General features: G+C 57.5%; 1 protein-coding gene and 1 long non-coding RNA gene across 8 annotated transcripts; one reads left to right on the top strand and one right to left on the bottom strand.

Moving 5' to 3' along the window:
- Positions 1–6,155: 6,155 nt before the first annotated feature.
- ACVRL1 (activin A receptor like type 1) lies at positions 6,156–20,798 on the bottom strand. Of its 2 annotated transcripts, none has more exons than XM_040642481.1 (10): positions 20,719–20,798; positions 15,538–15,606; positions 14,722–14,973; positions 14,335–14,546; positions 13,989–14,088; positions 13,493–13,639; positions 12,943–13,218; positions 12,166–12,363; positions 9,623–9,753; positions 6,156–8,429 (listed from the first exon to the last, which is right to left on the bottom strand). In XM_040642481.1, exons 2-10 carry the CDS (start codon positions 15,599–15,601, stop codon positions 8,295–8,297), a joined length of 1,515 nt encoding a protein of 504 aa, XP_040498415.1. In that variant the 5' UTR covers positions 15,602–15,606; positions 20,719–20,798; the 3' UTR covers positions 6,156–8,294. The 2 variants fall into 2 exon arrangements, with proteins under 2 accessions (XP_040498415.1, XP_040498416.1); XM_040642482.1 differs by lacking the exon at positions 20,719–20,798 and adding an exon at positions 20,061–20,077.
- On the top strand, positions 8,448–19,108 carry LOC121105427. Of its 6 annotated transcripts, none has more exons than XR_005837948.1 (5): positions 8,448–9,216; positions 16,769–16,912; positions 17,273–17,355; positions 17,572–17,648; positions 18,007–19,108. It is a non-coding gene; the product is annotated as an uncharacterized LOC121105427 (long non-coding RNA). The 6 variants fall into 6 exon arrangements; XR_005837949.1 differs by having other exon boundaries at positions 16,757–16,912; XR_005837944.1 differs by having other exon boundaries at positions 8,448–9,230; positions 16,757–16,912.
- Positions 20,799–22,379: the final 1,581 nt, after the last annotated feature.

Raw genomic sequence — 22,379 nt, 5'->3', positions numbered from 1 at the left:
CTGGGATGGAGCCTGCATCGGGCTCCCTGCTCAGCAGGGAGTCTGCTTCTCCCTCTGCCCCTCCCCCTGCTTGTGCTCTCTCTTTCTCTCTTGTGCGCTCTCTCTCTCTCTCTCTCTCTCTCGGATAAATAAACAAAATCTTAAAAAAAAAAAAAAAGAACTGCACGAGAGCTTCTATCCCCCACGTCCTTGCCAACACTTGGCATTACCCCCTTTTCAAATTTTGCCAATTTGATGGATGTTAGTTGCTATGTCATTCAAGTGTGTGTTTCTCGGATCACTAGTGAATTAAAGCATTCCTTTCTTGATTGTTAGTCTTTGGGGCTCCCTTTTTAGTGAATTGACTCTTCACGTCTTCGCCCAGTTTTTATTGGGTCTTGTTGGTTTGCAGGAGTTTCTCATATGTTGTAAATATTAATGCCTGAAAGTTTTAGGGATTACAAGTATCTTCTTTCAGTCTACTACCTATTTTTAAGTTTATGAATTTATTTATGTTAAATTTATTTATGGTGTATAGTTGAAGAGTGAACTAGTATCATCATATCTATATGATTTATTTGTTTTGCAGCTTGTGTTTCGGGGTCTTATTTAAGTATCCCCCCTCCCCCACCCCAGGTCACAAGGATATCCTCTTACATTTTTTTTATTGGCTTTACAGTTTTGTCTTTCACATTTTGGTCCTTAACCCATTTGGAGGCCATGTTTACATGGGATGTAAGAAATAGAGATCCAGCCACACTTTTTCTCAAAACCATGATCTAGCATTCCCAGCAGTATCTGAGCAACCTAGCCCTTCCTCCCTAATATCTAAAGATTTTATTTATTTATTTATTTGAGAGAGGGAGAGCAAGCAAGCAGGGGGAGCAGAGGGGGAGGGAGAAGGACAAGCAAACTCTGAGCTGAGCATGGAGCCCCATGTGGGGCTCCATCCCACAACCCCTAGATCATGACCCCAGCTGAAACCAAGAGTCAAACACTTAACTGACTGAGCTACCCAGGCACCCCCAAGGCATATTATTAAGTATATATTATTAAGTGAAAAAATACTTGTGAGTATATATTATTAAGTGAAAAAAGGAAGGTATTGGGGTGACTGGGTGGCTCAGCTGGTTAAGCATCTGTCTTCAGCTCAGGTCATGATCTCAGGGTCCTGGGATGGAGCCCTGCGTTGGGTTCTCTGCTCAGTGGGAAGCCTGCTTCTCCCTCTGCCTCTGCCTGCAGCTCCCCCTGCTTGTGCTCTCTTTCTGTCTAATAAATAAATAAATAAATAAATAAAATCTTAAAAAAGAGAGAAGAAAAAAGTAAGGTGTCGAAGAGTATATATAATATGCTACTTTTGGGGCACTTGGGTGACTCGGTTGGTTAAGCGTCTGCCTTCATTTCAGGTCATGATCCCAGGGTCCTGGAATCGAGCCCCCCAGGGAGAGCCTGCTTCTGCCTCTCCCTCTGCCACTCCCCCTGTTTGTGCTCTCGCTCTGTCAGATAAATATGAATAAAATCTTTTTTAAAAAATGCTACTTTTCTATAAAAGGTGGGGTGGGATAGGATCCATATTAAATTCACATCTATATTTATATAAGTATATAGATATTTTATATATATAAACTCTGAAGGGACAGAAGCATAAGAAACTAAGACTGGTGGCTTCTTTGGAGGTCAGGGAACTTGAGCAGACAGGAGACAACGATGGAAGACTTTTGGCACTCTTGGTTTTAAATCATGTGAATGTATGAACTATTCAAAAAGTCATCTATAATAAGGAGAAAATTGATGTGGCTCTTTAGGAATTTCTATTCTTCCATATGAAATTAAGAGTAGGGGCGCCTGGGTGGCTCAATTGGTCAAGCGTCTGCCATCGGCTCAGGCCATGATCTCAGGGCCCTGGGATTGAGCCCCGCATGGTATCGGGCTCTCTGCTCGGCAGAGATCCTGCTTCTTCCTCTCACTCTCCCTCTGTGTTCTCTCTCTTTCTCTCTCTCTCTCTCTTTCTCAAATACAGAAATCTTAAAAATAAATTAATTAAATTAAATTAAGAATAAATCTGTTGAATTACTAAAAAGAAAAATCCAGGGGCGCCTGGGTGGCGCAGTCGTTAAGCGTCTGCCTTTGGCTCAGGGCGTGATCCCGGCGTTCTGGGATCGAGCCTCACATCAGGCTCTTCCCCTGGGAGCCTGCTTCTTCCTCTCCCACTCCCCCTGCTTGTGTTCCCTCTCTCACTGGCTGTCTCTATCTCTGTTGAATGAATAAATAAAATCTTTAAAAAAAAAAAAAAAGAAAGAAAGAAAAAGAAAAATCCAGCTGGAATCTTGACGAGGAAAAAGAACCTTTGCTCTTCGCTACTCTGCTCCTTCCGCGAGTATCAGAAGTGCAACGAAAGATACGAGGGACCGAAGCCAGGAGACGCTGGTCAGGTGGGTCCCAGGACTGGAAACAGTTAAGAATTCAGGAGAAAGTCACGAGTGCTAAATGGCTGTTGTTTTTCTTTTAAACACTGGCCGTTCAGAGAACCGTCTATTCCACTCCTTTATGTTTGCCTAACTGTTTTATTAAGGAATTACATCTCTGGGGAAGAAGGAAAAAGAAGTATTGAACAGAGATCTTTAGAACACCTCTGTCAAGCAGCCTACATGGCGGGTAAGACTTCATCACCCACCTGGTGGCAGGTTATCTTAACTGCAGGTGGGGGTGGCGCTTGAGAAAAACTGCCTTTGTCCAGCTGGGTTTACAAATCCAAACCCAGGAAGGGCAGCCCAGCGTGCTTTGCAAACTTGTTTGCTTTGTTTGTTTTTCTAAAGATCAGTCCAGCTTCTTGTCCTGAAGGATCACAGATTCCAAATTAGTAGAGTCAAAATTAATGAGATTTTCCAGTAACGAGCCTAAGACTAAAATTATGGAAAATCCACTAATTATAGACTAGGCAGCCACCTAGCCACGACTTGGAGCCAGGCCTCTGCAGGGAGGAAGGAGAGGGAAGGTCACGGATGCAACCTGTGCCTGACCGTCCTTCCTTCCTGCTGCCACTGCCCTTCTCCCTGGGCTTGGGGGCCTCACAGCACCCAGTGCTTCCTGCCTCTGAGCGCTGACCCGGCGTTCCACCCCCCCCCTCCCCAGGTCAGGCTAGGCCCTGCTGCTAAGGGCTCTGTAAGGCCAAATTCCTGGAAACTACAAAATAGGGCCCACAGTGGAGGTGGGGGGCATGTTTTCCCCTCAGTTCTGGGAAGCAGTGGGGGGAGGGATGCTGGGAGAAGGAGGAAGGTAGAAAAGGCAGACAAAATGCCCATTATACCCAAGCACGTCAATTTCCTTTCTTCATCTCTTTATCAGTGTTTGTGACTGAGCTTCTTATCAACAGGAAACGCCTGCCTAAGGGGACGAAGCAGGTCCAGGGGGACTGGACGCCAGGGACTGGGAATTCTGGGTAGCGCATTGCTGCTGTCCAGCGTGACCGAGTGGCCTCATGATTCCCAGGACCCAGTAAGGCTCTTTGCCTTGGTATCTGGTGAATCCTTAGGTCTACGGAGTGAGACAGCACATCAGACAGGCCCTGAGGCCAAACGGTCTGCGGGAGGGTGGGGCTCCACCCCTAGCCCCGTGTGACCAAGGACAAGTCCCCGAACAGCTCAAGCTATGAAGTAAGAACTGCTTTTGGCTCTAAAACCCACCAAATCCCCTCCTTTTTAGCTGAGGAGAGGCCAGATGACCTGCCAAGGTCACAGACAACGTAGTGACAATCACCCCAATTGGCCTTTCTAGTGCATTTGCCCCGAGCCCTCACGTGCTGGGCATCCAGGGCTGGGACAATTAGGTACTTGGCACAGACTTCTAGATGAAGGGGAGGAGAGGAGCTCTAGCACTGACTGACCTCCTACTATGTGCTGGGTGCTTTAGAAACACGGATCATCAGACCAGGATACTGGTCTCCCAGATGGGACTCCCAGGAGAGGGACAGACCGAGGGTCAGATTTCACAGGAGGCGAAGATCAAATCTTAGTGCTGAAAATAAACGCCCAAGAGGGATAGCTCAGCCAAGCAAGGCTTTATGGGTGGCTCAGAGGAACAGGTTTATCTAGACGTCTTTCTTCAAACTGGCAAAAGCCTGAATCAAGAGTATGAGAACTGGCTGTTCTCCTGGTTAGGAGAGACAGGAAAGGTTTCTGCAGAACAGAGCATGGGCCACCTCGCTTCCATGCCTTTGCCCTCTGCCCACCGGCTGGAGCAGCCATGCTCTGCTTTTGGTGGTGGCCGGAGGAATAAAGGAAATTCCAGCGTGCCTCTTGCCCCGTCCTCGTGTCTCCCTGGACAACCCCACTCTTTCCCCTCACTTCACCACTTGCTCCTGCCGTTGGGATCTAGGTCAGTAAGAGTGGGTGGGTGAGAAAGAACAGAGAAGAAACTCATCCAGACGTGACACCCCGCAGGGCAGCAGTGACAACACTTTAACCTGAAATCTGCCTGAAAATAGACTGTGTGTCTATGACATTATGCAAATTATATGCAAAGTCAAGAAGCCCTCTGTCTCTATTTCTAGCAAACTGAATGGGCCTTGGTGGAAGCAGCTCCTTCCAAGAGTCGCCCACCTAGAGTGACGGTGGCACAGATAGCCTTAGTCCCCGCCCTGGGAGACCGGACTCAGGGCACGCACCCCTCCGCTCCACCCCCAGCCTGGGTCTCCCACACACAAGGACGGCCACGTCTTGGTCTGTCAGTCTTGTTGCAAGGGAAGATTGGGGGGAAGCAGAGCACCCTTCTTGAAGGCTGATGTGGGGTGGGACTGAGGGAGACTGGTGACTCACATGGAGGAAGGGAGAACCGTCCTTGAGGGCCTGGGTACCTTGAGGCCTTGGCAGGGGAAGGGGTGGTCCTCAGCTTCAAAGCTCATGCTCTGGAGACCACCTTCACCCCACTTGGCATGTTACAGACACTCGTCACCCCTTAGGGAGGGTTCTTATTATACAGATGATCCCTTCCCTCTTTGTACAGGTAAGGAAATTAGAGTTTGGGGTCCCCCAGGAAAGTAGGGCAAAACTGCAAAGAAGTCAATGGGTTTTCTTCTTCCACAGGCTGGCAGGTTCCCTAGGTTCTTCGTGGGGGACAGGGGCTGGGACCTGGTGATCTCCCAAGGACTCTTCTAACCCTGGAGGGCAATGAGCCAACTCTCCTTTTTCCGACCCCAGCCATGTCCAACCATGGTGTGGACATCAGGGTGGGAACGAAGGCCCAGGGAGGAGAAAGACTGCCTTTGTGGGAGGCCAGGAACACTCTAATTTCCCCAAAGCTGGTCTAAGAGGTCCTCTGGGAAGGAGGGTACTGTCTGGGGGCTGGGTGGTTTCCAGGGACATAGGCACCAGCAGGCTTTAGCGGGCACCAGGCATGAGGCCAACTTGGGGCCTGCAGGCAGTCGGGTCGGTCCTCTGTGGTGGAAAGATTTAGGGTACCTTTCTGTGGTTCCCTACGAGGGCCTCTAATTCAAAGGCACAAATTTTCGAGGCTGGGAAGTCAGATGGAGGAGAACCTCTTTGCTTCTTTCAGTACTTTTCTCCCCCATGGCGCTTCCTTGCCCCCAATTTCCAGGGGCTGGGGGTGGGGGAGGTGCTTTCTAAGCCCAGGATGCCAGATGGGGTCCCCGAGGATGGTGAGCTCCTTCCCATCCTAGGGATGAGCGCTGACTCCAGGCAACATGGGGGCTCCATTTGTGGAGGGAATCGAGAACAGAGAAATTGAAGCGGACGGGTCCACGCTGCCTCTGCGTAAAGACGCAGAAAGCTCCTCCCTAGGTATGGTTTTCGGGGGACTGTCCCCGCAAACCGAGGCCTGGCGTAGCGCACGCACGCTGGCGCCGGGCGCGCGGGAGTCGGTCCCGTCCCTGCGCAGGGGCGGGGCGGGGCGGGAGGCGGCCGCTGGGCAGCCGTCGGCCAGCAGAGGGCGGTGTGGCGGGCGCCGCGAGCAGGCTGCTCCCAGCCCAGGGACAGACCTGAGATTTGGGCGGCCGCGGGGGTCGTGGGGGTTGGACGCAGGGGTCTGCGCCAACTGTGACTTGTCCCCAAAGGGCAAAGACCGGGCATGATACTCTGGGACCCGCTCCTTCCCCACCCCCTCAGATTTCCTCTGCGTCAAGCCACTGCAGAGGCACCAGCCTGGCAAGACTCAGCAGGAGCTCGAGATTCAACCATGGTTTATTGAGGACCTACTATGTGCTAAGCACAAGCTAAGTGCTCCCACAAACAGTGTCGCCAGGTAAGAGACTGTAATCTGGGCCCTGGCACACCTTCCTGCCCTCAGACAGAAGCACCAGGCGCGCTGCTCTCCCCAGGGCCTCCTTCCCTCCCTAGCCACTGGTTCCTCTCTTCCAGCACGGTGGCCCCCATCAGTCTGTCTCCTGCCTCAGACCTTCTCCTCCTCTGGGATTTTCCAGCCTCGGGGGGGAGCTGCGGCCCTCAGTTTCTGGCTGTGGAGTCCCAGGAGGAGACACGTTGCCCCCCACCCAGCAGAGAGAAAATCTGGCATGGGGTGGGGGGGCACTGGCTCCTACACTGGGTGGGTTGCAGTGACCAAAAGACACGAAAGTGCCCCAGGCTCATCTGAGGACCCAGCAGGTCCCTCTCACTTTCTGTTTTCACCCGGTTTCACTTCCTGGTCGTGCTGTGGGCCTTGCACAACATGGGGAGACAGGCCTGGGAAAGTGCCACCGTGGCTGGCGGAAGCAGCACGCAAGTGCCTGGGGAGGTTGTGCTGGGTCATCCACAGCAGGAGGGAGGAGGCTCCGGTGGAGAACTGAGGGTCCTTCTCCAGCCTGCCCCGAGGGCTGAGATGCCGGGTCTTCCAAGCTTGGGACTGTCCTCGTCCCTAGCCTGAGCCCCCTATCCCCCATCCCTCAGGCTCCACCTCCCATCGACTGACCTCCAGCCCATCCTCCCGCCCAGGGTTTGGGGTAACCTCTCCATTGCATGGACATACACCCTTGACACTGCCAAATGCTGAACTTTCCATGTGTTTCTCCACAGCCACCAGGTTCTTCCTAGACACACACTGTCTGGGACCTGGCCAAGGCTGTGGGTCTGGGCCAGGGGCCAGTGGAGAGCAGGAACCTGGGCGCTGGAGGCTAGCTGGCTGGAGCCAAATTTCTTCTGAGCCTCGGAGGCCCTGCAGGGAGCCGGCCCTCAGCCCTTCTCAGTCCTGGAGAGAGAAGGCTAAGCCACAGAGTGGGGTGAGTGGCTGGTTTGCCTGCCAAAGGCCCAGGGCTGTCTGAACCCAAGGATGGCTACTGGTTTGAGTTAAGACTGGAGCTTGTAGAATTTGTCTAGGAGGCCTTTCAGGCACTCCTGGCCTCAGATTAAGTTATTTTCAAGTCCCCACCTTGAGGCAAATTGCCAGGGGCTGGGGCAAAATGAGCAGAACGGACTGATGAACTGACCTTTGACACAGGCTGAAATTTCAAAGAAAATTAGAGCTGAAAAAACCTCAAAGGACATCAGGACTGAATCTTTCAGTAGATAGATGAGGAAACAAAGCAATTGCCCAGGAGCAGAACCTGGGTCTCCTGACTCCCAGCTGAGCATTTCCCCAGCTGTGCTTGGCTTTAGATTCTCCCAGTTGTTCTGAAGGTCCTGGGCCTCCCCCGTCTGACCTACTACCTCTCCACCGTCCTCTGACCCTGCCACAGCTGCAGCAGGATTCCCCGGTTTTGATGCCCTAAGAAGTGAGTTAGAATGGGGCTGGGGAAGGGGCCCAGGATCAGGCCCCAGCTCTCCCAGGCAGCTGGCGCTCAACTGATGGGGTCTTGTCCAGGAGACAGAGGCCCCAGGCAAACCCGCAGAGAGGAAATGATGGACCCTGGGTGTCGGGCTGATGCCAGAGGCAAGATGTGTCCTGAAGGCTAGACAGAGCCCTGCGTCACCCTGGCAGCTGTGGTGGGGCAGTGGGGTTGACCGAGGGCAGGGGGAAAAGTGCAAGCCCGGGCTCTGGGCCCGCGACTGGGATTCCCTGGCCTGGCCACCCTGGCTCTGGGGCCTCTTTTGCATCCTGTCCTGGGGGTGGTAGGGGCTGCGCCCAGGGCATGAGGGTGGGGAGGGAGCCAGGCGTCAGGGAGCCTGCTGCTTTGAGCAGGCCAGACGGTGGGGGATCGGGTTTCAGCCCAGCTGTATTTTTGGCTGGATGAGCCGGCAGGCAGGCACAGCCGCCCATAGAGGGGCACCCCCCTCCCCAGCACACGCACACTACCTCTCCCCAGACAGGCCACCCCGCACCGTCTGCCGCCCGCCCCGCCCGCAGAGGGGAGTCAGGCTTCAGGCCTGAGGCTAGTGAGTCACTTTGGGCTTCTGGAGGCCGGTGCTGAGTTTCTGCAGGGTCTTCTTGATGCGAAGTGCAGTGAGGCGGGCAGAGGGGTTGGGGTACCAGCACTCCCGCATCATCTGAGCCAGGCCTGAGAGGACCTGTGGGGCGGGGAGAGGCAGAGGAGAGGGGGCAGAGACATGGGTCAGGGAACCTGGAAAGGGGGTGGCAAGGAGGATGCCCCCGGAATGGGGAGACAGAAGCAGGACAGAAAGGACGGGAAGAGGGAGATGAGAGTGTTGAGGAAGGGAAGAGGAAAGCCGGGGTGGTAAGAGGGGGAATGGAGGCAGGGAGGAGAGGAGAGAGACAGAGATAGAAGAGGAAGACTGTGGAGTGAGAAGGGGGCGGAAGGCAGCAGGCAGGACAGAGAGACGCTGTAACTCCGCTCTTTGGGCACACTCAGGCCGGCCCTCGTTGGAGAGGAGTGTCTGTGGAACACCTTACACCCACTCCCCGCCTTCGCCAAGACCGGGGATGGGGAGATGTGCGAGCCTCGGGGCCCCCCTGCAGCCGGACCCCAGGGCGGAAGACAGTGTCTGCCTGCACCTCCACCAGCCCTGGCTGGGCCCAGCGGCCACTGGAGGAGTGTCCCGGGGGAACCCAGCCCGGGACGCTCAGGGGCCCCAGAGTGAGCCAGTCTCAGAACTCAAGCTGCCTCCTGACAGGGAGTGCGCGCAGAGCGGCGCATATATGTGGCTTTTCACGGATACGCATGTCGTGTGGAAACATACATGTGGTCTGTGTACGTATGTGTATATACATGTGCGTTCACTCTTTCCAGAAACATCGGTTGAGCACTTATCGTGAGCCTGCACAGCGACAGATAACAGGGATATGAGGCGGCGGAGGAGACACGCTCTTTGTCTTCACAGGGCAACAGTCTGGCATGTATGTGCACGCACGTATGTATCTGTGAGGATGTGTTTATGTGGAAGCATGTGCATGCCTGTATGTGTTTGCGTACACACGTGTGTGTGTCTTATATATGCCTGCGGAGTGTTGTGAGAAAACACAAAAGCAGACAGCAACAACAAAAGTTCATAGGAAGAAATGTAGCAGAGAGACTCTGACTTTCCAGGCCAGATGGAAGGTTCTGGAAATCCCAGAACCACCCAATCTCAGGGGTCCACAGGCCAGGGATGTGGGAGGGAGTACCCAGGGAGCGACCCTGGAATCTACCCTCCGGAATCTCTCCAGGTGAGGCAGAGACCTCAGGTACGTGCTCCCAGGGCCAGAACGCCCAGCTGTGAGCCACCACCACCCCGTGCCACCCCAGCCCCTGCAGAGGCCTCACCGGGTCTGCAGCCAGCCGGTTGGGGATGGTGGGCGTCTGCTGGTCTACACACACCACCTTCTTCATGTCCTCAAAGCTGGGATCATTGGGCACCACATCATAGAAGGGGGGCCTGTAGTCCTCCACGATGCCTGAGGACGGAGGGGGGATGGGACAGTCACTCGGCACCCCAAGAAGGCTTCAGACCATCCCGAGGACAGCCTTGCTCACCTTCTGTCCCAGGGTCCAGAAAACCCGCTGTCTGACCCAGGCTACCCCTGAGGGGGCCTCTATAACGTAATCAGTATGTTTACCGATAATACGAATGACGGCTGTTGACCTTGCACTCACTACGCGCAGGCGCTGGGCTATACACCCTTTCATGCTCTATCTTCTTCACCTTTGCGACAGCCCAATGGGTATGACTGTCACCTCTAGTTTACAGATGAAGAAACTGATGCTCGGACCAGCTGAGCCCAAGGTTACACGGGTAGTAAGGGCAGAGCACAGGCTTAAACTCATCCCGTCGGATTGCTAGGCCAGACCTCGTTCCAGTCTCTCCAAAAAGTGGCTGCCTCCCACCCAGGGCCCGGGTGCCGCTCCCAGGCCCCAACTCTCACGGATGCCTGATAAAAACGTTTACTGGCCACGTACGCTGTGCCAGGCGCTGTCCTAACTGCACGGCATTGAATCCTCTCAGCAACCCTAGGAGATAAGTCATGCTATTCGCCCCACGTTATGAACAATGTAACTAAGGCCGGAGGGGTGACGCAACTGGGCTAAAATCACGCAGGTAGTGAGTGACTGAGCTAAGATTTAAGCCCAGACGGTCTCACCGAAGCCCAGGCTCTTGACCTCCGAGCTCCGCTTGCAGGAGGAGAGCTGGCCTGCTGCTGGGGGACGCTGCAGCACAAGGAGCAAGGGACTTTTACCCAGGCCCCCGTAACAGCCCCCCACTGGCGGAGACGGCAGAGGCCTCGCTGCCCCTTCTCAGCCGCCAGCGCCGCTTCTCCTCGTCATCCCCGAGCAGGAGCCTTCTGGAAATGCTGCCTGTGGACAGCTCAGGCAGCAAAGGCCAGACCCAGAGAAGGTGCCCCAGACCCCCGCATCCCCCGCTTCCCAGCCCGAAGCTGGGGGCCGCGGCCACAGAGCCACAACCTAGCCAGAGCCTCGCCAGCTGTTCTCCCCGTGGCGGGCTTCCAGGCCGGCCCCTGGGCCGCTCGAGCCCTAATCAGTGCTGCGTAGAGGCCTGAGAGTGTCTAATGGGCCTTTAATCAGTGCCGGGGCTGACACCAGATTACAGTGTTTATAATGCGCCACGAATCTGTGTGGGGCTGACAGAGCTTCCCTCCGCCCCAGGGGCCCGCAGTCAGCCTCCCCCTTCAGTCCCAGCCGGGCCAGCCTTCCCTTCCTGCCTGCAGCCTCTGTCCAAGGGGCCTCGGCTCCCTCCAGGTGCCGCCTGCCCCAACCTTGGGGAGTTCACACCTGAAGGGGCAGGAATCTGAGCCCCTCGAGAGTCTTCCAGAAGGACTGGTTACACCCTGGCCTCCATCTGTCGATGCTGAGGGTGCATGAAGCCTGGCATGGGGCTGGCTCCTAGCCGATGCTCAGGAAATGAGAGTGTCCCTGTCCCCAAGGAACAGAGCTCCAGTCATATCTTGAGGTGGTCCCCGACCTGTGAGGACCGCCAGCCATCCCTCCCCATAGACACCCTCCACAGACACTGACAAGCCTCCCCACCTGGTCCGGACCACCACCCAATAGCCATCCGCCCCAGGGCTGGGAGGGCACCGGCCACAGGGCTGCCCCTGCACCAGCCATCAGGAATGCGGTCCCTCTACCTGCTCCCAGCCCCTCCAAAGGCGCCCACAGTCATAACGAGGCAGCGATAAGCAGCCAGGGCAGACGCTGGTACACCCTGCATTTCTGTAGCAAAGAAACCACAGCTGCAGTGTCAGATTGCCCGGCTTCAGAGCCTGGTGCTGCCTGCAGCCAGCTGTAGTTCTGTACCTCAGTGCCCTCACCCGTGAAATGGGGCTGACGCTGTGTCAGGCATTCGCTATTACAATAATACCACGAATATTTCCTGAGCCCCAGAATAGCTCCAGATACTGTCCAAGGATTATCTCAACAACTAGAACTATCTTCATTCTAATTTTCAAATGAAACTGAGACTCGGAGAGGTTAAGTAACCTGCCCGTGGTCAGTGGCAAAATCAGGAAGGGAACCTAGGCAGTCTGATTCCCAACCCATGCTCTTCACCGCGAAGCGATACCACCTCCTGCCAACCCGGGACGGTGAGCTAAGGTCATACATAGCTATAGCACGGCCTTCGGCACATCTGTGAGCTCAACACAAGTCAGCTGCTATTGATACATCTGTTACTGTGACTTATCCAAGATCTCACAGCCAGAACCACAGAGTCACACCTTAAAAGGTCACTCAGTTGAACCCTCAGGCCATGGGCACCATCCATGACAGGAAGCCCCCATCTCCTGCCTGTCCGCCTGTCTATCCGTCTGTCCCACGCCACTTTCCCCACCCTGTGCGGGGCGGGCCCTCACCGTTGACAATGGTCCGACGGGCAATCTCCCACAGCACCAGGCCAAAGGCCCAGATGTCTGTCCACTTGTAGGACTCAAAGCAGTCGGTGCGGATCTGTTCTTCCAGCACCTCGGGGGCCATGTACCGCTTGGTGCCCACTCGCGGGTTGTTGCCGATGTCCAGGTAATCGCTACCCTGGGAGTGCATCACAGCTAGGCCTGTGGGTACCAGGCCTGTTACTCCTGCCGCTCACCCGAGCCCACAGACAGTACCGGAGGCTGGGGCACAGGAGGCAAGGTGGGCTTGGAGAGAGATGGTGGGACACGGAGCAGCAGGCAGACGGAACCCTGCCCGGAGGCGGGCTGGGAGGCGGCAGCCACCCGGAGCACACTTGTCCCTGTTATGCTCTGCTTGAATAGCCCTCCTGCTAGGTGCCCAATCGCCCAGAGAGATGTGAGTCAGCAAGGCAGGCGTTACTGTGCCCATTTCACAGAGCAGAACCCTAAGGCCCGGGGAGGGGAGCAATGCAGTCAAGTGAAGCCAGGGTGCCCCTTCTCCCAACTCCCGGAGCCAGGGCGGTATGCTGGAAGGAGTCTGGGCTTGCAAAGCGGCAAGGCAACTTGCGGGGCTCTTGCGGAGGTGAAATGAGACAGCACACGCGCCAGGAGGTGTTAAAGTACCAATCGGTGGCATTGGTGGCGCCACACACATGAACGGGCAAAGGCAGAACCCGGTGGGGAGGGACAGTGCTCGAACCCCGCGCCCTGCGAAGTGCCTGCCCCTGCCCAGCCGCTCACCCAGGTCGGCAATGCAGCACTGCAGGTTGCTCTTGACCAGGACGTTGCGGCTTTTGAGGTCTCGGTGGGCGATGGCCGGCTTGCCCTGCGTGCCGAAGATCTCCACGTGCAGGTGAGCCAGGCCACAGGCGGCCGACACAGCTAGCCTCAGGGCCAGCTGGGGCTCCAGCGTCTGCCTCTGCAGAAAGTCGTAGAGCGAGCCGTGCTCGTGGTAGTGCGTGATGAGCCACAGCTGTGTGCTCGAGTTGCGGGACGTCATGTCCGAGGCGATAAAGCCTGCGTGCAGAGGGTCAGGTGGCTCAGCCAAGGGGCGAGGGAGAAGGGAGGCTGGACTGATCGGGGTCGGGGTCAGGGTCAGGGCTGGGGCTGGGGTCAGAGAACAAACGGCCAGGGTAAAGCTGGGGCTGGGGTGGAGGCTGGTCTGGCTTAGGTCAGAGAGGAAGCTGGAGTCAGAGGTTGGGGCCGAGGGGCCGACGGGCATCCTTCAGGACTAGGTCCGTGTCCCGAGGCCTGGGAACTCCAGCCCTGAGTGCTCAGCGTCCCCACTCGCCTAGGATGTTGTCGTGTCTGAGCAGCACCGTATTGTAGATCTCGGTCTCCCGGAACCAGGACTGTTCATCCCTTGAAGAGAAGATCTTGACGGCCACGCTCTCACCATGCCACAAGCCACGCCACACCTCGCCATAGCGGCCCTTGCCTGATCAGATGGCGGGAGGGGTGGGAGAGGTCACATATGGGCACGCGTAGCCCCTGGGCATGGGGAACCCCAGAAGAAACCCCCATCTTGGTGCTGCACTGGCCCCAACTGCAGAACCCCTGACGTTTATGTTTTGCTTAATCCAGCCCTGCCCCCATTTGCCCTGTGACCCCCAGCACCTGCAGAAGGATCTAGCCCTGACCTATCTCCAAGCCACCCCTACCCAGCAGAATTCCCATTCGGGGCCTGGTCCTGCCCAGGACTCCGAGGCCAAGAGCTCGCTCGCTTGCTCCCTCCTGCAAGCCCACGGGAGCCCTTGGTCCCATCCCCCCGCTCACCCACGGCTCACCTACACACTCCACGAGGGCCACCTGCCGCGCCACTGTCCTTTGCACCAGGAAGGGGAGTCCTGAGCCACTGCCCGTGGTGCAGTCACTGTCCAGGAGATCCTGGGGGGTACGAACAGGACACTGACAGGCTGCCCCCACCTGGCCCAGCCCATGTCTGCCTCCCTAAGCTGGGCCCCGCTGCTGTGTCCCCACATGGTCCTCACTCGCCCAGCCCCCCCGCCCAATCAGATCTCTGTCTGTGATTGTGCCTTTCTTGGCTACCTGTCTCTCGGCACCCCTCTCTGATTCTGTGGCTCCTGTCTCCACCCCTCCCCGCCCGTGTCCCGGGTGCCCCCAGGCCCATACCCCCAGCATGCTGTCCCCCTGCTCGGATGCCTTCAGGATGAGGCTGGACTCCCCCAGCTCGCTGTGCAGGCCCCGCGGCTTCTCCTGCCTCCGCCGGACATGCCACAGGCCCAGGGCGCCCAGGGCCCCCAGGACCAACAAGGCCAGCACGGGGCCCAGGATCAGAGGCAGCTGGCCATCTACCTTCGGCTGCTCCGGAGGAATTTGGGTGGCTGGTGGAGGAGGGACACTGAGGCCCAGCTTCCACCAGGCCAGATCCCCCCACCTGGCCACTCTGCCAGTCAGATCCCAGGGTCCTGCCTCCCCCCGCCCTCCCGTGAGGTGGGAGCAGGGCAGGGAGGAAGGGTCCGAGAAGACGGGGCCGGCCGGCCGGGCGGCTGCACCTACCCTCCAGCACCAGGGACACGTTGTGGTTGCAGAGGGGGCTGTAGCAGCAGTAGTGGTTGACGAACTCGGTGGGGCGCCCCCGGCACAGCTCCTCGTGCAGGCTCCCACAGCCCCGGTGCTCCTGGGGGTGGTGGCCCTCCTCCCGCACCAGCACGACCGTGCACCAGGCCCCCTGGCACGTAGGCCCCCTGCAGTGTGGGCTCTCACAGGTGCAGGTCACCAGCGGGCCCCGAGAGGGCTTCACAGGGTCGCCTGGGACGCACACTGGAAGTTCAGCCACTCTGGGCCCGACGCCTAGGCCGGGCCTCACACCCCGTCTGTCCCACCGCCCCTCCCTTCTGGCCTCTCACACACACCCCCTGAGGCCTTGGTCCTTTAGTCTCACCCATAGATTATCTGTCCTTCCAGAACCTTACTCTCTGACACAGTGAGAACCAGGCTACTGTCCCCTCCCTGATCCTAGGACCTTTCCTCCCGGTTCTAGACCCAGCCCTGGCCCCCAGCCCCAACCCTGAGAGCTCTCCCAGGCCCTCCCTGCCAACATCCCCACTCTCTGCACCCTGCAGACAGAGAGGTTCCACCCTGGAGGCCAGTAGAGCACCAGTTCTACCAGGTTTAGATCTGGATCAGGAAGACAGCAAAGGAGGGCTGGGGTAGCTGGGGGTTTAGTCTAACTGAGCCTGCCTCCCACTCTCCAGCCGAGCTCCTAAGTCCCCCCTCTCCCAAGCTCCTCAAATTCAGCCCCAGCAGGAGCTGAACCCAGCCAGCCCTTTCTCCATCCAGGCCCCTGTCCCCTACCTGCTTCCCTCTACTTACCCTGGGTCAGGCCCAAGGCCATCAGGAGCATCAGAAGGCCTCTCCTGGGGGGGTCGCAGGTCATGGTCCCTGGAGAGGAGAGGGGGTACAGTAAGATCTGTGAAATGTGATCCCCTCGGCAATCCCCTCGGCGTTTTCAGCCACTAACTGCGGGTCCCTCCCACCCAGAGGAAATCACTGGGAGTTTTTGGGGGGGCAGGGAGGCCTCCTCCCTACTCCCTGTGTCTGGCTTTGGGGCGGGGCCTGCAGGGGAAGTCCTGGTTCACTTCCCCATGGAAACCATCCTGTTAGGGGTAAAGGGTGGGGGAGCCATGTTTAAGTGACAGAGAGTTTGGGGGACTCCCAGCTATTTACCCCTGCTTCTGAGCAGACTGGAGGGCACAGAGGGCATGGGGCTGGGGTGGAAGGAGCATCTCTTCAGGTCCCCCCCACCCTTCTGTCCTCTGCCTCCTGCCCACCCCCTCCCTGTCCACCTCTTTCCCAGTGCCCCCACCCCCCTAGCACTGCCTGCCTCAAACATAAACAGGCTCCTGTCTTCACTTCCTGCCATTCAGGGTCCCGCCAAGCTGGGAACAGGAATCAAGATTGTTTAGATTGGGGTCTGGATAGAACAGGCAGGAGTCACGCACTGCAGAGAGTTCAGGGGGTATTCTCAGAGAGGGCTGGGGTGGCTACAGGGTCTGGAAGAGCCACCTGTGGCCGGGACAGCCCCACGACAGAATTCTAGGGGGACGCCTTGGGAACCACAAAGCCCAGCTCCTTATTTTAGAGAAGATGGAGATTAAACCTCAGACAGGGCAGGAGACTTGTCCAAGGTCAGACGGGATTCAGTGGCAGCTCCAAGAGTACAGCCCTGGTGTCCAGACTCCCAGGCCCCCGCTTTCACCATTCTGTCTCCCAACCCAGGGGGCAGCCTTGGCCTGAGCCCTCGGGGTTGTAACAACCGTACAGACCTTGAACAGTGCTGGCTCACCCCAGGTGGGGAGAAACCTCTCTGCACCTCACAAGGGTATAAGATGCCCTCTCTGAGCCATTCCCTGGCCCCCTTCCTTCTCTCTCCTTGCTGTCCTGGGAAGGGGTGGGGGTAGGGCCTGTGATGTGGGAGGGGAAGTGAAACATACTTAGACACTGAAGGTTTGACCTTCCATGGCTGGTTAAGTTTGAACTTTTCCAGAAGTGTGGTAGGGAGTGTTAGGGAAGTAATTCTGATCTATGATAGTCCCCAACCTAGGTCCCGAACCATGTGGTGCTCCAGAAGCCACCCCCTTCATCATTTCTCAAAGACTTAGAACAAGAAGATAAGGACTGATGCTGCAGCAAGAAGGGCTGAGGTCAGACAGCAAGAAGGACTTTCTGAATGGTGGAGAGTGTGCAGGTGTGTGCCTGGGGACTGGATCCCCAGGCAGGAGCAGCGAACACGAGGGAGGGAAGTGTCTTCCGGCCTAATACAGTGAGGCTGGGAGGGCTGGCTGTCTGGCCACATGGGCTTCAGCAGACCTATAACCTAAGAATGGTACCATATGAAGCTCCACGGTGCTGAGGCTCTGAGGGCAGGGTGGTTGTTGGGGGGGGGGGGTGCTCCTGGGCCTCTCTGGCTGGTGGCAGCTCTGGCCTTCCTGCCTGGGCTTCCTCTGCCCCAGAGGCCCAGGGCTGGGGGAGGAAACGGAGCCTTGGGCTGTTGCAGCTGTGTCCCCAGCCTCTTGCCTGACCTCCTGCCTCTCACCCCTCCCGGCAGGCAGTGGGGACTCCGGCAAGCACTCAGCAGTGGGACTGGTAGCTGGAGAAGGAGCCCAAGATGAGCTGAATTTGCCCCCTGGGGTAGGGGCGGGAAGCCTTCCGTGGAAGCCTTTGCTTGTCCAGAAAGCAGCGAAGGAGAAAGTATGGGGGAGGAAGGGAAGGGGGGATAACAGTAAGGATGAATTGGGCATCCTTTTCGGATCCTCTACCCATGTGTTCACTTCTCTGACGGTGCCCCAGTGGGGCATAAGACTCACTTGAAGCGCTTCGTTAGAAATGCACATTCTTTGGTTTCAGCCCCACCCCCACTTCCAAATTCTGACTTCAGTCCATCTGGAACCAGCAAGAAGCATGCACTTGAAAAAGGCCTCCAGGTAATTCTCATCGGTTGGCATGGGTCCCACCCCTTGAGACATGTGTCCTACACATGCTAAATCCGGTCCGCGTGTTTTCATTTCGCTGTGCGGGGCCCTGCTGGGTGACGGGGAGCAGAGTGCAGAGGGCAGAGACTCTCACTCCCACCAGGGCACCTCCCTAACCCCCCCCCTCCCCAACTGCAGAAGCCAGGGACTTGAAGACACTGCAGAGGGAGGGCACGGGGAGGGCTTTGTTCTCAAGCCTCCCAGGCTCAGCTACCATGCGGGCGCGGGGAGCGCCTGACAGCATTTGCAGAATCCACCTCTGGTCTCATCTGGGGAATATGGTGGAGTAGAGTTGTGATTCTCCCTCCAGCTTTTAACCGGGCCTGGCACGGAGTGACGGACAGGAGACGTGCTGAGCCCTGACCCGCCTGAACTCCGAGCGACCCTGAACGATTCGCCTGGAGACCTGACTCTAGCAGGAACAGACTCCTGGGGACAGGTGGCATCCCTCCCCTTCTAGGCTGGAGATCTCCCGCTGCCAGAAGCATCACTGCTGTTGGCCAGACATCACAAGTGCCAAGCTAATTTCAAACGTTAACTTACCGCTGTGAAAGCCTTCATAATAAGAATGAACCATCTCTGAATACTACTTATGAGCTAAGGACTCAATTTTGACGGTTAATCTCGTTTAATCCTGGCAACCATCCGGTGGGGAAACTGAGGCTCGGGGATGTTACGTTTCTTGCCTATAATCATCGTGTGTGTCTTGACTGACTTAAATTGCTGGTAATAAATCCTCACTTGGGCATTTTCTGCCTCCAGTTCCTTGGTGTTCAGTGAGTCCCGCAAAGGAGTAGAAAGAGCAAGTGGGTTTTGCGGACAGTAACCCGATTGCACGCAGCTGTTGTCGTTGCCGGGTGCCCGAGGCGGGTTTGCTTAGATGTGAAGACAGAAATCATCTGCTTGCTGTAGGCTTAGTCTTCAGTGGCGGAACCAGCATCGGGGTGCGCTCAGAAGGTGGTTGTCAATCTGTTTCTCCTCAGCACACCCCAGGAATTGTCACAGGGCTGGAAGAGCCTTGCTCGGCGTGTCAGCAGGTCTTAGCCAAACAGCAGAGGGCTAGACGGCGCTACCCAGACCGGGCTGCCCCTTCCCATACACACAATACTTTCATCGGCATCACTTCCCTGGCCCTCCACGGCAGTGTGATGGAGCATCAAGCCTGGATCTTAGGGCCAGGCTTCTAGAAGGCGCAGGCAGTGCCAGACAGCCCAGGGGTCAGGGTTCAAATCTTGCCCCTGCCTGGGTTCAAATCCTGCCTCTGCCACTTAGAGCTATGAGCTGTGGGGCAAGTAACTTCAACTTTCTAAGGCTTAGGCTTCCCTACAAAAAATGAGAATAACGAGAGTGCTCATTTCAGGGGTACACCGTAGTAAAACTAAGTGGCACACAGTAAGCGCCTAATAAATGCCGCCAAAAGCCCAACAGCACCATTTACACCATCCATGGGGCTTTGGACAAGTGACTCAGGTCTGAACCTCTTTCCCTTTCAGGAGGATGGGCATAAGAAACCTGCCCTGCTATGTTGTGGCCAGGATTACATGAGAAAAATACAGCTAAGTGCATATCTAAGACTACATAGTAGTCTTACCACCCAGGGAGATGGGCGGACAGGCACTCGGGCAAATGGGGCCGTGAGGGATGAGAGAGGACAGACCCTGACTCAGCCAGAAGCTGCCCCTTATAGAGAGGGCGAGTGCTGCAGTCCACTATGCCCCTGTCCTTCAAGTAGGAAAGGGGGTGGGTGGCCAGGCCAGGAATGCTCTTAACAGCACTGACCTCCAGGGCCCGCTGAAAACCTGGGGTATCAGCCTGCAGGGAGACTGGGAAACCCTCTGGCCTGGATCCCCAGAGAAGGCCATGGCATGGGGATTATCTGACCACGCAGGGTTGGAGGTGAGGTTTGTAGCCTGGAATTACAGTGGCAGATTCCTTAAACAAGAACTGCAAAGGCTGGTCTGAGAAAGGTGGGCTTCAAGGGGAGGCCCAACAGGGTGGGAAGTCGCCGCTCACTCCCAGGTTAAGGCAGCTGCCTCGAGGGACATGTGACCCCTTGTCCCGGAAGAAGAGCAGGGATCCCTTCTGCCCATTTTACAGATGAGGCTAGGGGAACAGAGAAGTTAAGTGACTGGCCCCAGGAGCCAGAACTTCTCCGATTTCCAGCCCAGGTTCGGCCCAGTCTGCTTCAGTCTCAGATGGGGTCACGGGCAGACGTGCGCGGAGGGCGAGGGGCAGCTCGCCCCAGTGCGGAGCTGGGACTGACCCTACGGCGACCTCTCTGAGGCGCTTTCTGGGATCTGCCCCAAGAAGGGGCCCTGCGGGGTTGGTGGGGGGGTGTCAGGAGGCCCGCGGACCTGGACTCACCTCTGGGCCCGCCCTGCGGGCAGCGGGCCGGGCGCCTCCCCTCCCGGGGGCGGCCGCGGTAGCCCGGCGAGCGCTGGACGGCGGGCGCGGGTCGCGCGCGGCCCGGGACGGCGCTGGGGCCCGGGAGGGGCTCGCTCGGCGCGGATGGCGCGGCGGCCTCCCGGGACTGGGAAAGGGGCTGGAGCAAAAATGTTTCTTATTCCAGCGTCTTCCTGCCTGGCCCGGCTCCACCACTCCCTCCTAATAAACCGTTTCCTATTGCCCAACTAGCCGACGGGCCGCCCGCTCGCCCCTCGCTGGGGCCGCAGGGCCCGGACCCTCCTCCGCGCGGCTCCCAGACCCCGAGGGCAGCCGCCACCCTCGGCTGCCCCGCGCCCCGGGATCGCGGCTGCGCCCCCGCCCCGAGCCTCCCACATCCGCCTCCCCGAGGGGGCGGGCCTTGGACTCTGGCCGCGGGGGTCTCGTGGGGGCCAGGCCCGGGGCCCTGGGGCCCGGAGCCGAGGCGGGAGGCACGGTCTGAGCCCCGGCCCGAGGAGGGGATGGAGAGGGAAGCGCCCCCTCGCGCTCCGAGCCGCGGAGGGGGTCCTGGAATCCGGGACTGGAAGGGGGGCACCGAGGGAAGGTCCGCGGGGAGAGGGAGAGAGGAGAGGTGACTTACCTGGCCTCCCACTCTCAGCCCCTGGTCCTGGGCCTGGGAGGCTCCGAGCAGCCGAGGCAGAGTTTGGGGCTGGCAGGGTCCGAAATAGTTTAGCCCCGCCCTCTCCACCCCCTACCCCCGCCCTCGAGGAGTCCCCACTCGGTCCAAATCCTTCAGCCTCCTCCCTCTTGCCCCTTCACCCCCTCTTTGTTCACTCCCCTCTTCCGCAGCCTCCCTCGGCTCCGCGCAGGGTAAACAGGCCCAGATGGGGCTGCTCTGGGTCCGTAGTGAGAACAGCAGAGAGCCCCTCCAGCCCCAGCCCAGCTCAGGGACAAGGACGGCACTCCCTACAACGCTTGGCCAGAATGGAGGGAGAGGCTAGGAAGTGCCTTGGACTGCCCCCTTCCAGGCAGGCCCCTCACCCCACCAAATGGAGATGGGGACTGGAAGTATGCGGGAACACTGATGGGACAAGGCAGACAAGGTGCTGGGGCGGGGAGCAGAATGGCTTCTCCCCCAGAGAGAGACTCACTCTTCCTTCTGATTCCTTTGCAGAGGCTCAGAACACTGACATCATGGTCTTGCTTTGCTCCAACCACCGTGAGCACCCACCCTGGAGGCAGGACTTCATTTCTAGCCTCCCGGTTATCCACAAAGACCCTGAAGTCTGGGAACCCAGACTAGTTGCGTAACCTTAGACAAGTGACACCTCGCCATGCCTCACTCCCCCATCTGCTAAATGGGCATAATCAACAGAGCCAGCCTCACAAGGGTCATCATGAGAAGGAAGGCGATGATGCTTATCTCAGCTCAGAGTGAAAACGCTGGCTGGCTGTGCCTGCCACAGGGTAGGCCCTCCATGAACGTGTTAAATTAATAAGTAAAACACCTGGAGAGGCGGTAGCCTCGGAGCCAAGCGGAAAGAGCAGGTACTGGAAGCAGAAGCGGACCTCTAAGGTGTCTTCCTCTACGAAGATTGTGTAAAATGGGCCAGGGACCCCCACCCTTTGCTGGGAATAGAGGCTGGGGGAAACATCGGCTAAAGGCTCAGCCAGCCATCAATTGCCGACTGACCTCACTTCCTCTGCTGAAACCCTTCCCCAGCCCCCACCCCACAGCTGCTTCACAACTTGTGAGCATTGTGAATTCCAGAACCAAGGCACACCCAAATTTCAGTGTCAGGACAGAGCTGCGTCCTGCAGCCAATAGGAAGTACTATGGGATTACGGTATCTGCTCTTTTAGATTATAGCGGCCACTTCGGAGTGTGGCCTCCTGTCCATCTTTCATACCCACTCTCCCCCCCAACCCCGGCCTTGCTCTGGCTTCTGATAAACTTCTCCCAATCCCAGCCCATGGATCTCTGTCCTGGGAGGTGGAAATGGGGGCTTCCCTGAGGGAAGCATTCAGTCTGAGACACAAAGCGAGCACTGAAACAGTGACATAGGCTAGGGCTGAGTCGCTGGTGAGAGTCGGTGGGGACAGGGGACTTTATCTGGGAAGGGGTCATGAAACAGATGAAAGTAGGGTGGGGGGGGTCGCCTGGGTGGCTCAGTCGTTAAGCGTCTGCCTTCAGCTCAGGGCATGATCCCAGAGTCCTGGGATCGAGCCCCCCATCGGGCTGCTCTGCTGGGAGCCTGCTTCTTCCTCTCCCACTCCCTCTGCCTGTGTTCCCTCTCTCGC

The sequence above is a fragment of the Ursus maritimus genome, unplaced genomic scaffold (assembly GCF_017311325.1).
Source record: "Ursus maritimus isolate PB19 unplaced genomic scaffold, ASM1731132v1 scaffold_26, whole genome shotgun sequence".
Lineage (NCBI taxonomy): Eukaryota > Metazoa > Chordata > Mammalia > Carnivora > Ursidae > Ursus > Ursus maritimus.
This window is presented reverse-complemented; position numbering and strand designations above follow the sequence as displayed.

Excerpts from the sequence above, each read along its gene's own strand:
- ACVRL1 (XM_040642481.1), bottom strand. The coding sequence starts at position 15,601 with ATGACCTGCGACCCCCCCAGGAGAGGCCTTCTGATGCTCCTGATGGCC. Across the intron at positions 14,547-14,721 it reads CGTGTCCCTGGTGCTGGAGG|CCACCCAAATTCCTCCGGAG; the intron begins GTAGGTGCAGCC and ends CTCCTCCACCAG. Across the intron at positions 14,089-14,334 it reads AGGGGGACAGCATGCTGGGG|GATCTCCTGGACAGTGACTG; the intron begins GTATGGGCCTGG and ends CGTACCCCCCAG.